The sequence below is a fragment of the Passer montanus genome, unplaced genomic scaffold, assembly GCF_014805655.1.
Source record: "Passer montanus isolate IOZ18808 unplaced genomic scaffold, ASM1480565v1 scaffold12, whole genome shotgun sequence".
NCBI classification, from domain to species: domain Eukaryota; kingdom Metazoa; phylum Chordata; class Aves; order Passeriformes; family Passeridae; genus Passer; species Passer montanus.
The window spans coordinates 8,911,605-8,924,756 of NW_024358722.1; the positions used below are offsets into that span (position 1 = coordinate 8,911,605).

Sequence of the window (13,152 nt, forward strand, 5' to 3'; positions counted from 1 at the left end):
CAAAATACTTACCTGAATAAACCAAAACAAGCACCTGTTCAGAATCATGTGTCAGGTGCCTTGCATTTTTAACTGGAAGCTCACGGATTCCTCTGATAGGAAGTAGGAGTTGGTAGCAGTGTTTCACTGTCTTCATGTTGTTCAACAGATGGTTCTTGAAATCTTGCTAGATCAGATCACATGGGCTGTTAAAATAACAGCTGTTAACTTGCTCCTTCAATGAAAGAGTAAAAGCTCTCATTCCTGCTATGGTTTTGGTTTTGCTGGAAATGAAGGCAAAGAAGATTGGAATACAGGGAAAGATCTCAGAACTGTGTGGCAGAGTTTTTTAGGAGAAGTTCAACCTATGTATTTTGTTTCCACTAGAGGAGCCTTCCTTGAAAAGGGCCATGGATAGTGCATGGGTTCAGAATTCTTTTAACCAAATTATAATCAAGTGTGATACTGTCTTCATTTGCTCTCATACTAAATATGTTGTTCATATTTAAAAATTAAATTTATCATAATATGTCCCACATATCTTGAGACATTAGTATGAAGAATTCAGGATCAAATGTTGTGAAATAGCTTAATGAAATGTGTTCCATTGTGAAGAAATGTAAGAAAAGGCATTTGCTGCTGCAATCTGGGACCTGACGAAAGAACTGGTTTGGGTGAGTTCAGTGTACAGGAATATATCTATCAACAGATGTCAAGTTAATTCAAGAGGTAAATAGATTTAAGCAAAGAATTGTGACATTGATTGTCAGCAGACCTCAAGATACCAGTTGCCATTGGATTTAATCTGCCATAAAAACAATGAGAATATTTCTACATGATATTGAGAGATTACAACCTTCTTTCATCCAGATTGCTTTTTTAAAGAGCCTGCATCATAAAATTGCATCCTGCTGATTTTATGCTGGAGATGAACTACCAAGAGAAGATGCTTTCTTGATTTGTGACAGCAGGGTTGGGGGAGTGAGGGGGGTGCATCAGTTATGTGTAATTTAGTGATGGTTATATCTAGTCTCTGAATTTATTTACAAAGACTTAATTTTGGTCCTGTTGAGAAAAGAGTGGAGGTGATTAGAACAAAATTTAAATATTTGTGAACAAGGTTGCATTAGATAATGGTGGTCTGAGATTTAGGAATAGTTTGTAGGGGGTGTAATAGCTTTTATTAAAGTAACTATACAACTGAGAGGGGAAAGAGCTTTTAAGCATGCAAGCCCTATAATTACAAGAAAAGATTAATTTTTTTAATTATTGCTATTGAGTCCTATTAGTCCAATAAAATCATTACTTCTCCTTCTGAAACTGGACTCTGATGCAGTTAGTTATTAGTGCATTTGGATTTTCTTTCCATGCATCAGTGTATGTAGGTTAATTTAAAAAAAGGGTGCTTACTACTTCAGTGCATGTTATTTAGAAATTCTGAAGTATTCCTTTCTTACAGGCAAGGGATATGTTTCAAATAAGTCAATTTGGTAAAGGAGATGACTGCTGAAAAAATTCCTTCTCAAAAGAAAGACAGTAATGTGTTCAGAATGTGGGATTATGGCAAGATCTGTGCATCTTTTCTTAGCTCCAGGGACTTTGTGTTAGAAGGAAGAGGTTTATAATGCTTTTTTTTCATTCATCATATGCTGTAAAACCACATTACAAGGCCAAGAGCAAATCTTTGCTTTGTGTTAAGTCTAGGATAACTGTGAGGACATTTGTTTTAAGCAGAGATTTTGTGTAATTTTTGTGCCACCTTTTCTTCCAGTGTGGTTATTGTTGGGAATGTCTTCTAATTTTTTTTTTTTTTGGTAATAATATTTCACCACATAATTTATCTTGGAAAACTTACTGGTAAATGTAGAATATTCCAGTAGTGATTAAATGTATATCAGTTTCAGTTGTTTGAGGAATGATAAAGTTGTAGAACTCTATCCTACTTTTATTTTAGTATTTTTGGAAAATAATCAAGTTGCCTGATGTTTTTGTCAGTCTTTGCCTAACATAAAGCAGGGTATAGTCCTCTTTCAAGTGAAATAAATAAAATTAGTATTTACTCAACAGATACTTGCACTGGAAAAGTCGGTGAACTGTGAAACTGACAGAAGCTTTGAAGCAAATACATATGTAGGAAGAAAAAAGCCACAAACCAACAGTACAAACTTTCCCAGTGGAGACAGAAAATACGAAGTTTACATACTGTGAGCTACTGCTGCATTTTACATCAAAATTGACCTAGTAGAAGTTGACTGGTTGCTACCTTGTGTGATTGTAGAATAGGTGGAAAGGAGAGAATTAGATTGAATTCTTGCCAGTTGGAGGAAAATAGTTAGTGAGGATAGATGTGTAGACATGTGTCCCTTTGTCTTTCATTAAATATCTGGTACTGCAAATAAAATATCAAATACACTTTAGCTGAGTAGGCTTTGAAGGCATGACTTGCAGTGGAGCAGCTCTTAAGTTTCAATATTCCATTACTACATTAGAGTACTTGCTCTCGTTATCAAACATGAAAAGTAGACATCTTGAAGGTACTGATGTAACTGTTTTCAAGTTTACATACATCTCTTGTCCAGAAAGTTGAACAAGAGTCCACATATTTTAGATGAGTTTCTCTTTAAAGAATTCTGTGTTATGGGGGTTGTATTTTGTTTAGTCATATTTATTTCTGAGCAAAGTTGCTTATAAATAATAAAGAAGAAAGAAATTACTCATACAAAGATATAAAGAAGAAAAGAAATTGCTGATTTTTTAGAGAGATCGCAAGATTTTCTTTTGTTTAGAAAGAGTAACGTGAGTGAGGGTATCTTTCTGTGCCATCACCAAAGAAGCCATTTTCTAAATCGTTGAAAACTAAACTTCTTTCACAGTGGAAAATTAACTTGTAGAAAAAGTATTGCTTCCATTGCCAGCCATAAACAGCCCTAGCTGTAATATCATCCTGGTAGCACAATGACTTAAATAAAAGCTGAGTTAGGAGAGCACTAATATGTTTTATTGGACAGTTGATATGATGCTTTTTAATGCACAGATTATTTTTAGATTACTCAGTCTCTAAAGTTGGATCTTTTGTGAGCTTCTCGACTATTGCATAAAAGTTCAGAGCCAGTAATCAAAATAGGTTCTCTTTTTCCTGTATATTCAACACTGATACTTCACTTAGACTTTGCTGTGATGACTGTAGTGGGAGAAATACAGCAAAGTGGTATACCTGCTTACACAGGAACTCAAGAAGTAAGATTGTTTTTAAAAATAATGTACATGTGTTAATTGGTATTTTAAAAAAAATGAATGCATTGTTATTTGGAACTAAAGGAGTGTTTAGCAGGAATAAAAATAACAGAAGTATAAAACACTTTTAACCATCTCATTCAATAACTAGACTAGGATGGCTACCTAAGGTACAGAAATCTTAAATATGTTCTTCTGACTTTCTGACTAAGAAGTGCACCTACTGCTTAGTAGAAGTGAGGACTTCTGCTACAAGTTTTACCCAGGGGAAGATTGAAGGAAAATGTTCAGTGCTTATGTTGTAAACAGCTTTGTTCAAATAACCTGCCATGCAAAAATATCCCAAGCTTCATTAAAGCTGTGTGGAATTAATGAGATTTTCATAGACATTTTTGTGGCATCAGGGAAAAAAAATCTGTCTTTAAATTAAGAAATTCCCGTCAAGTGTTGTGTTTTCCATGGTGCTTATGTTGGAGAGAGCTGTTAGGAATGACACACATCAGTTCTTATCGCTGTCTGCCCAAGGCTGTCTGCTTGGAGGAGTAATGCATTTTCCTGCAAGACATTGCTTTGGCATCTAAATCTCAGTAACTGGTTCTGGTACTGGTAACATAAGTCTGTTATTGCTGCTGATGTAACTCTTCATGAAATGTTCTTATTCCTTTAGCAGCATTAGCTGTCTCTTATGATTACTGGACTTTTCAGCTGCAAAGAGAGGAATGAATGGATCTGTCCTTCCAAAGAATACCATTGGGAAGTGCAACATGGATGGCTTTTATAAAATTTGGCTGTTTTTTTCCAATATGTTTGAAATAGTGATTATAGTAGAACTGTTTCCCTAAGAAAATATTGAACTTTTTAAAGCAAACAAAATGCAGAAATTTTGAAGTAAACGTAAACTAGGTAAGGTGGTTGGGGTTAAAGTTGAATAGTTAGAATTGATGTGTTATTCAAGGTGCAGTTATGAAAGGCTAGAGTAAGTTGACTGCTAGATGTAAGAAATACTTTGCCAAACAGCCACAGTAGTCATTTGTGAAGGTGCAGTGTTGCAAGATTAAAACAGAATCTCTCCATCCCATGTCACATATATGCCAAATGAAAAATGATGCTGCCGGTTTTTTAAGTTATGCAACCTAAGCCAGCAAAAATGGCACTATTTTGGGGCAGTTCTCAACTCTCAGTTAGCTCAAAGTCATCTTTTTGAAAAGGATTCGGGGCTTCTGGTCTGTATGTTGTCTTTTGTGGTTTTTCTCTGTAAGTTTTGTGTTTAAAGAGAAAAAGTTTTGTTTAGGCAAGTGGGGAGGAGTAAATAAATATTTTCATATGTTTTCTGTAATTTTTAAGCTTTTGTTAAAAAAACTTTTTTGAAAGTAAAAAAACAGTATAGCTCTACTGGCTGTAGCAGTTACAGAACACTAATGTAAACAGAATTTGAATATTTCTATTGTTGTTTTAAAATCTGGAAAATCATCTAATAGATTCCTCTCTGACAGGTCACTATTTTTCCAGACAATCTGTTTTCTTTCAGCTGTAATAGGTGGAAATTATCTCAAATAAAGCTGTTAGTACAGAAAATCTGCTGATTGGACCCCTTCAATCACCTGAAGTGACTGGTTTTCAGAAGGAGGAGAACGAATCAAATGCTTTCAGTGTGTTAGGACTGTTGTATGGTTTTTGAGTGCTACTTGACAGGAGTTCTTCCAAAGATGCAGCATATTTATCCCTTTCTGGTTAGTGTCCCTTCCTGTGTGTGAAGGTGTAGAATCAGTGAGTAAATTGGTGTGGGTATAAGTTTAGAATGAGTGTAATTGTCACAGAATATGCTGAGTTGGAAGGGGGCTGTCAGCATCATCGAGTCCCCCTCCTGTCCCTGTGTAGGACACCCCAAGAATCACAAGTCCAGAGTTTTGATCAAAACTCTGATTTCTATAGGAGATATTATGAAGTAGCTGAATTCTGCTTTGCCTGGAGAAGAGTCAGGGAATTATTTTATATAATAGTCATTAAATTAGTATGAAATTAAGATAATAAAGAAAAATCAATTGTATATTGTCTTCTGATACAAAATCCAAGCTAGTAGAAGTTACACTGAAAACAATCAAAAGTGGTAGTACTTTGGTTGTTCTCTGCAGAAGGTGGTGGAGGCAACCCATTGCCAAAAGATCTTTTGAATGTGGTAAATCTTAAGGGGTTTCAGGGGCAGCTAGAAGAGCTCATGGAAGAGGAGTAACTTACTAGAACCAGTGTGATCACTGATCCTCAGGTAGTTGGAGAGTGGAAGAGCACTAAAGGGAAAGTATTGCTGTGTTTCCTGACATTTTATGTTCTCCTGTAGTTACTGTTACAGAGAGGATAACAAGGTTTGATTTGGTACAGTACAACTGTTTTATATTTCAAAAGAATGTAAAAGCCAGAAATCTGTGTTTGGTTTATATGCTGGATGAATTGCATGAGACTCTCAAAAAAACGCAACCAAACAAAGAAACCACTAAGACTCGATATAGATTTATTTTTTTAATTCAGTTCATTGAAACAAGCAAGATCAAAATTGTAAATGGGAATTTGGAAGAGTAATTATAGTTTTTTATTTAATTTTTCTTTATTCCTTACATTACATTATTCTTTATTTTTGTCTGCTGTATTGTAAAAACACTGCTTGCTGCTAAATGCAATGTTTAAAATTCCCTAAGATTGTAAAGGATAAGCTACAAATATGGACTATCAGGCAAGCCCTGGAGATTTAGTTAATCTGACCTAGATGTTCTTTTGATGATTGAGACCTGCAGTATGTGAAAACACTTCTCAATTTCAAAATGAAACACAAGGATATCTGTTGTATAACTCAGCTGTCCTTGTAGTGACAGACACATCAATCATTTCTGAACAGGAAAGGATTTACTATAAAAAGTTTGTAGCTTTCGAGCTGTTGAGTTCATTGGCATTCGGATCAGCAGTGATATTGGAAGTTGTAAGTGAATTCCGCATTTGAATTTTACCATGTCCTAAAGAGGATTAGCTACAAATGCAGGCAACATACTTCTTTCTTTTTCATTTTCAAGAGCCTGTTGTGTATCAAGAGCCTGTTGTGTAAGATGTTAATTCTTGACTTAGTTTTCAACATATTTTATGTGAAACTGCTTGGTAGCTCTTAAAAAAGCACTGAACAGGTACCTATTAGTATAAGTAACTGTGGGGAGGGGAAAAAACACAAACTAACAACTAATTGGAAAAAAACCACGTACCTGGAAAGCTGTGTTTATATATACCACTTTGAATATTTGGGAAGACACAATTTTTCTGTAACCTGGGCTGAGACTATTCTAACAGACTATTCACAGCTGAAGGCCCAGAGATGCTCTGTTGTTGAGGAGCTGTGGGATTAACATCCTGTTTTTAACAAACCCTTATGCTGACATCATAGAATGGTTGGGTAGTTGGTGGGATTATATGGCCCAACATTTACTCTGCAGAACATTGTTTGCTGTATATTTAGCAAAGTTTTGAAGTTTTCACTGAAATTTTGCGTGCTGGATCTCTGGTGTATGCTGAATTATTTCAGAAAGTTGCAAGGGTAGTAATTCTATGCTTGGAGAATATGGGAAAAGGAAATTATGTTTAAAAGAGAAGATAAATTCACATTTCCAGTAGTAATTGTTCCCACTGTTTTGTAGCTGGAACGTATATTTTCTCACAGCATTTTGTGAGAAACTGACATTCAGATTTTTTAAGTTGCACTTCACATTTAAACTGTAGAGATTTCTTAAAATAGTCAAACCTAAATGCCTTCAAGAGTCAAAACACGTGCTTCTCTGTAGGAGTGAACACACATTTCCTTGGAATTACTTTAAGCTATATTAATGTGAATCTAGACATTTGAAATAAAAAACGGAGTCCACTCTGTAAATTATATTTGTGCTAAGACAAGATAGTATAAAGCCAAGAAATCCAAGTACCTGTGGGAGGGAAGGCCAAGAGGTAAAAATGATGGATGCTTTGCACACATTTTGGTGGAACCATTTTTAGATGTGTTGGACATGAGTAGGTAGAATGTATGACACGTCTCTTCAAAAAATTTGACTTTTCCTATCTTTATTTAAGACTTTACTTAAGTTGAGGAACTGCTGTTTTGGTTATGGCATATGGTGATGGGAAGGCACAGTGTGGTTTTCTGCCCCAGATGGAGTTTCAAGGAAACCTTTCCTTTGAACATTTGTAGCTACCATGTAGCTGCAGTCTGCTTGAAACAACAAAGGAATGAATAAGCAAAGGCTTGCAACCTGGAAAAGTCAGTAACACAGAGAACTGTGGCATGCTGGCGATTACACATCAACTCCTCTATGTATACACACATAAGGGCAAGCCTTAAGCGTCTTAGCTTTAAGAGTACATCATGAGTCTGTTCTGGAGTAGGAATTGCCCTACAGTTACTATACCTGGCATCATTACAGTATATTGGCATCACCAAATGGTGATGGTGCAGGTCAGAAACAGCTCTCTAGCTGCTAAGCTGCAGCAGTGCTGGAAACAACTATTTCATTGTGAAGACAGTTTGGAAACATTTGGTGTAATTCTTTACCAGGAGTAATACAAAGGATTACTATAGGTACAGCAATAATACCCTATTAATGTGATGAAAGAAGTTACTTAATGTTTCAGTTCATCTGAAGTGTATTTTAAATGAACTCTCTCAGCAGTGTTCAGCCAAAAAGGAGACTGTCTTGAATAAGATTACTGCAATTTTTATGTCTCAAGTGCAACTTAACATGATTATTTGTGAGCTTGTAGTTTCATTTGGATTTCAAAAAACAAACAACAGCTATGAACTTTCATTATGAATACCTGTATTATCTTTATGTTCCCTTAGAATGTTCTATGTGCAGTAATGTATTTCTTGTGGAAATATTTTACAGACTCCTGGCTTGAGAGCACACCCTGGAAGATTGAAATGGTTTGCAAAAAAGTGTATATTAAATAAACAGGTATGACTTGCATGATATGTTCTATGGAGCTGTTATTTTATTCCAAGAAAAATTGTTTTGAAGTGTTTTCTCACTTGATTTTATGTTTGTGAAAGGACATGTGACAGGCTGATGAGGTGAACTTAATGCTGGTGTGTACTTAAACAGAAATACTATTTTAGCTGAGTGCACATAACATGTATGTACACATATATAGAAAAATAATTGTTTGGCTGAGGTATAACCGAGTTCTTCCTTCTTTTTGAAGATGGAAACTTTGGAACAGTTGGTAGAATCAACTCGAAATCTGTTTGAATGCGATAGAGATGAGATGTACTACCACCTGCTTGAACTGTGTGGTAAGTGAGCTTGAGATCTTATCCATGTTTGTAATCTGTTTTCCTGTGTGGTTGGAGATGGGACATAACCCTGGAGAGAAGCTGTATCTTGATACACAATTAGTCTGGCTACCATTTCTGAGGCATCTTGTGGGGGAGGAGATGTCAGGGGTTTGTTTTTTTCATCTGCAGACCTGAATGCTTAATTAATACAGTGTGTGTGTGTGTATGGATGGATGGATGTAATATATAGACTTATGTAATACAAGTTTTCCCATCCATGCTATTGTCTGCTATAATTTGAAAGTTAATTCTGTTTTGGCTTTCAATGTACTTAAAGAAGAAAGCCTGTTCATCTATTATAACTGATGAAAATTGAGGGTCTCCTGTAATTGGATCTGGTTCTGCAAGGTGCTTATATTTTTTTAAATTACTTATTTTTCCCCAGCCACTACCTAACTTTTGCATTGTTTATTGTCATGAAACAGTTTTGAAAACTGGAACTTCATTTCTGTGCAGACTTAGTGTAGTATGTGTCTATGAGGTTTTCATTCCTCTTCTCTGTGTTTTTCAGTCTATGTTGCTTTTGTTATTCAGTGTACTGTATTATAAAGGATTAAAATTTTGGAGATTTATTTTAAAATACTGAAAAAATACATTGTGTTAAGACTGAATATGGAGCACTACACAATAAATTGGGACATAAAGCATTACAGGGATTTCTGTGTACTTTGGTAGTGTATGTACATATATCTATATATTATTGAGCCATTACAGGTGTTTGATATGTCTGGAAAACTTGCTTTTGAATTTTAAGTAATTTTAGGCTGTTCTCTAAGTATGTTTTTGGTTGGGTAGGACTGCTGGTGCAGGCCTCTTCCCTACTGCGTTTAGCTACAGCAGGAGAAGACATGAGTACTTTTACAAAAAAAATGTGACCAGAGAGCCCTTGAGAATTTTGCTGCTTTTCATTTCCTGAGGCAAAGCTTCAAAGAAAACTGTAGTGTTACCTAAGTCTGGCTTTACACAGACTGGTTCACCATCAAAAATCAAGTAGGCCTGAAAATCAATCTTGTCTCAGCAGGGAGAGAACCTTCCTATTTCTCCACTCATCCTGTTCACCTCTGGCAGTGACTAAGTCTGACAGTGTGCCTGCTAGGAAGAGAATCTAAGAAGATACAATTCATCAAATTCTGTCATGCAAAATCTTCAGTCTTCTTTCAGAAGACAGAACCAATTCCATCTATTCAAAGAAGTGGAAAACATTTGTGGGTTTCTGTCACCATGAAAGACAAAAGCCATGCATAATCCTGCTTTCAACCATTTTAGATTACCTATCAAAGCTGCCCCATACACAACTACAGCAGGACTGTCACTGTGTACCAAAACCATAACTTCAGATCTATTTTAAGTATATAAAAAAACCCTACCATCTAGTCCAAACAGTAATCAAAAATGCTGAAAACAAGGCACTTGATTATCACAGGATAATTTAGATTTGGAGAAAACCTCAGGAGTTTGGGCCTGGGCAATTTCCTGGAGCTAGGATAGCCCCAATGTCAGATCACTTCAAAGCCTTGTTTAGTAAGGGTTTGGGTGCCTCCAGCAGTGGAGCTCAAAGAGCCTTTCTGAGCAGCCTGATCCAGGATTTGATCATTCTCCAATATCCCCTTGCTGTAGCTATCAAATGTCACCTTCTGCCCTTTGCTGTGCACCTGTGAGGAGAGACTGACTCTTGAAGAGTCAGCGAAGAATTTACAAGATTTGCATGTATAGTAGGAGAGCAAAACCTGATTTGAATGAAATGCCAAGGCAGTTTATTGAGAAGGATGTTTCTGCTTTAGAGAGCTCATTTTTACCAGGGTGTAAATCAATGGAGAGTCATAAATGCTTCACAATTGGTGACGGCAAAGCTAGAAAATGTAAAGGCAACAGAAAGCAGATGCTGTAGGTAGTTAAATGGTAGTGAACTATTTTCTTTCATGAAGTCCAGATTTCTATTTTTTTTTTGCAGTTGTGCACAGTGATGCATATATAAATTTAAATTAAGAGTCTAGAACAAATAGAACTGATGAGCTGGGATGATGACTTCTGCACTACTTTTGAGCTGATTTTTCATTTATCTGAAAATTTGTCCAATCCTTGGCGATTTTTTCTGACATCCTCAATGTATTAAAATAGTTTAAAATTTCAAATTGATGATTGTATGAAGCAGAAGTACATGATTAATTGATTAATTATTTTACAAAGACATCATTTTGAATCACCTTAGATACAGATGTATGTTCTAAATGTGCTTTTATCTGAAGATTTTAATCTTGTTTCAGAGAGCAACAAGGACTGGGGAAAGGCTGAAGCTATTTGGACTAAAATTCAAGAAGAAAATATTGTTCCTCGTGGGAAGACACTAATTTTGCTAGCTGGGATATTTGAGAAAAATGGTCAGGCTGTTCCATTTGAAGTACCTAAGGTAAGTGGAATTTAACTTTCCTAGATAACAACACTTATGAATCTATTTCTTCTTATTAAAAAAACTAACAGAAAACATTACAGTATTTTAAATGTTTGTTTCTTTTAAAGGATAGTCCTGAAGATAGTAGCAGTGCTGCTACTGGGGAAGAACTGAAAATACAGATGCTTTGCAAGAAAAATAAAGCAAAAGGTAAACTGAAATCCACTGTGGGTTTTTCCCCCACCATGTTAATTTTAAGGTTTCAATTAACTGCAGAGCTCTTCTGTGCAAACTTCCCAGTCTCTGCTAAAAATGAAATTAATTTCTGCATGGACATTTGCCTTCATATACAGAAGAGCAGAGTGTATTTCAGTACCATTCTTTGATTTAATCTGCGATTAATCATTGAAAATCCATTCCTATCCATCTCATCCCAAAGCAAGGTGAGAGAAGAGGAAATAGCTTTACTGGGCCTTACAAAATGGTGAGGAAATCCCAGAAACCCAGAATGTGTCATCTGGTCCAGCCTTTTTGCTCAGGCAGTCTCATGCTTGAGCACATGGAACAGGATCCTTGAATACCTCCAGTGATGAGACTCCACAACCTCTCTGGGCAATCTGTTCCTGTGTTCAGTCACCAGCACAAGTCATACTTAGGTGGACCCTCCTGTGCATCAGTTTCTGCCCATTGCCTATTGTCCTATTGCTGTGCCCCTCCAAGAAGAGCCTTGGTCCCAATTAGTTAATTTCTAGTGTTTTCCAAGGTGCAGAGCATTTGAATATTCTGGAAATACCTATTTTATTCATGTATACTATAGTAAATAACTAGGTACCTCACATGAAAGCGGTATAGAAAATAGAATTCAGTAGGTTTAAAAATTAATTTTGCTGAATGAGGAAGATTTATAAATGCAAGACACCTAGTAATTTTCTTCTCTAAGTGTAATCAGTATATATTACGGGTTGGACACAGATTTTTAAGCTCTGAGTTTTTAAAGGAAGAATGTATCAGTCATTCAGACATTTAACTTCTATTGTTAGTGAAATTACCATCTAGAGTTACTCAGTCTAAATATTCAGTTTATTTAGATTAGGAGTCCGAAGTTGAATCTGGACATTCTGCATACTGAGAGTGCAGTACCATGTCACGTGTATAAAATTAAGAATTGTGTATTATGGCAGACATGTTTTCAGGAAATTCTTCTGCTGGTAACTGTTGGGTATCATAAGAAAATGAGAATTGAAGAAATGTTTTCATTGAAAATCAGATGAAATCAAGGGAATGTACTTCGTGACATTTTCACTAGGAAAGTGTCCTGTGCCTTCGGTATCATAAATGATCAAGTGAAGAGCAAGAGGAAACTAAATAACTGCCTTAGACTTGGCAGGGAGACTAGTTTAAAACAAAAATATAAAATAATATTTCTGTGGTAATTTCAGATATTGAACTTAGTAATAAATCACTTCTGCATATTCTTTTCTTTAAAGTGCAATATTTTAGAGAAGGTAGTCTAGAGCTATGGGGAATGAAGGGGAAAAAATGTTCTAACTATGTTGGGAAAAAAAATTGTCTTCTTGGAAAACTGTTCTCTTGGCCTTAGAAAAAACTAAAAAAACCTAAGTTTTTGCTTTTTTTATATAACGGTATCATGTAATTTTGGTATGAATGTAATGGGGCAACTTTTTGATGGAGAAAATATTAACTCAATCTAGTTATGTAACTATTCAATGAACTTTCCAAGTCTGACACGTTTTGATAATCTGTTCTCCAAAGTGCTTGATTTATGCAAAGTCATATTTTCATCTTTGTCTTGATTCCTCAGTGTGAGAACTTGACTTCAGGAGATCATGTAACACATATCCCAAACAGTCACAATTGCTGAAACAGATTTGACTGTCTTGAGAACTGAGACTTTCTTGGCAAGTTGTCACTTTTCTAACAAATCTTTCTGCTTGAAATAGCTGGTATAGCACAATATGATTTTGAAACCAAGAAATTTCTCTTTTGAATGCTAATATATTTTAATAATTTTAGATGCCATCTGAAGAAGTAATAAGCTGATAATACCTGATCAGGGATATGTCTCAATTCAAGACTGATCTAGGTATAATTCAAACATGCTTCTTGCAGAGATGCAAAATGAAGTTAAGAAAAAATCTGAATAGGATGGTCTTAGGACTGACATACACAA

At 35.6% G+C, this 13,152-nt stretch overlaps 1 protein-coding gene across 1 annotated transcript in view; it reads left to right on the forward strand.

The window, feature by feature from the left end:
- Nucleotides 1-13,152, forward strand: part of LRPPRC (leucine rich pentatricopeptide repeat containing) — an 86,428-nt gene that overhangs the window by 52,348 nt on the left and 20,928 nt on the right. The window contains exons 26-29 of the mRNA XM_039698035.1: nt 8,124-8,192; nt 8,440-8,530; nt 10,837-10,979; nt 11,090-11,171. Of these exons, the coding sequence (XP_039553969.1) occupies nt 8,124-8,192; nt 8,440-8,530; nt 10,837-10,979; nt 11,090-11,171 (385 nt within the window). The remainder of the gene's footprint in view (nt 1-8,123; nt 8,193-8,439; nt 8,531-10,836; nt 10,980-11,089; nt 11,172-13,152) is intronic.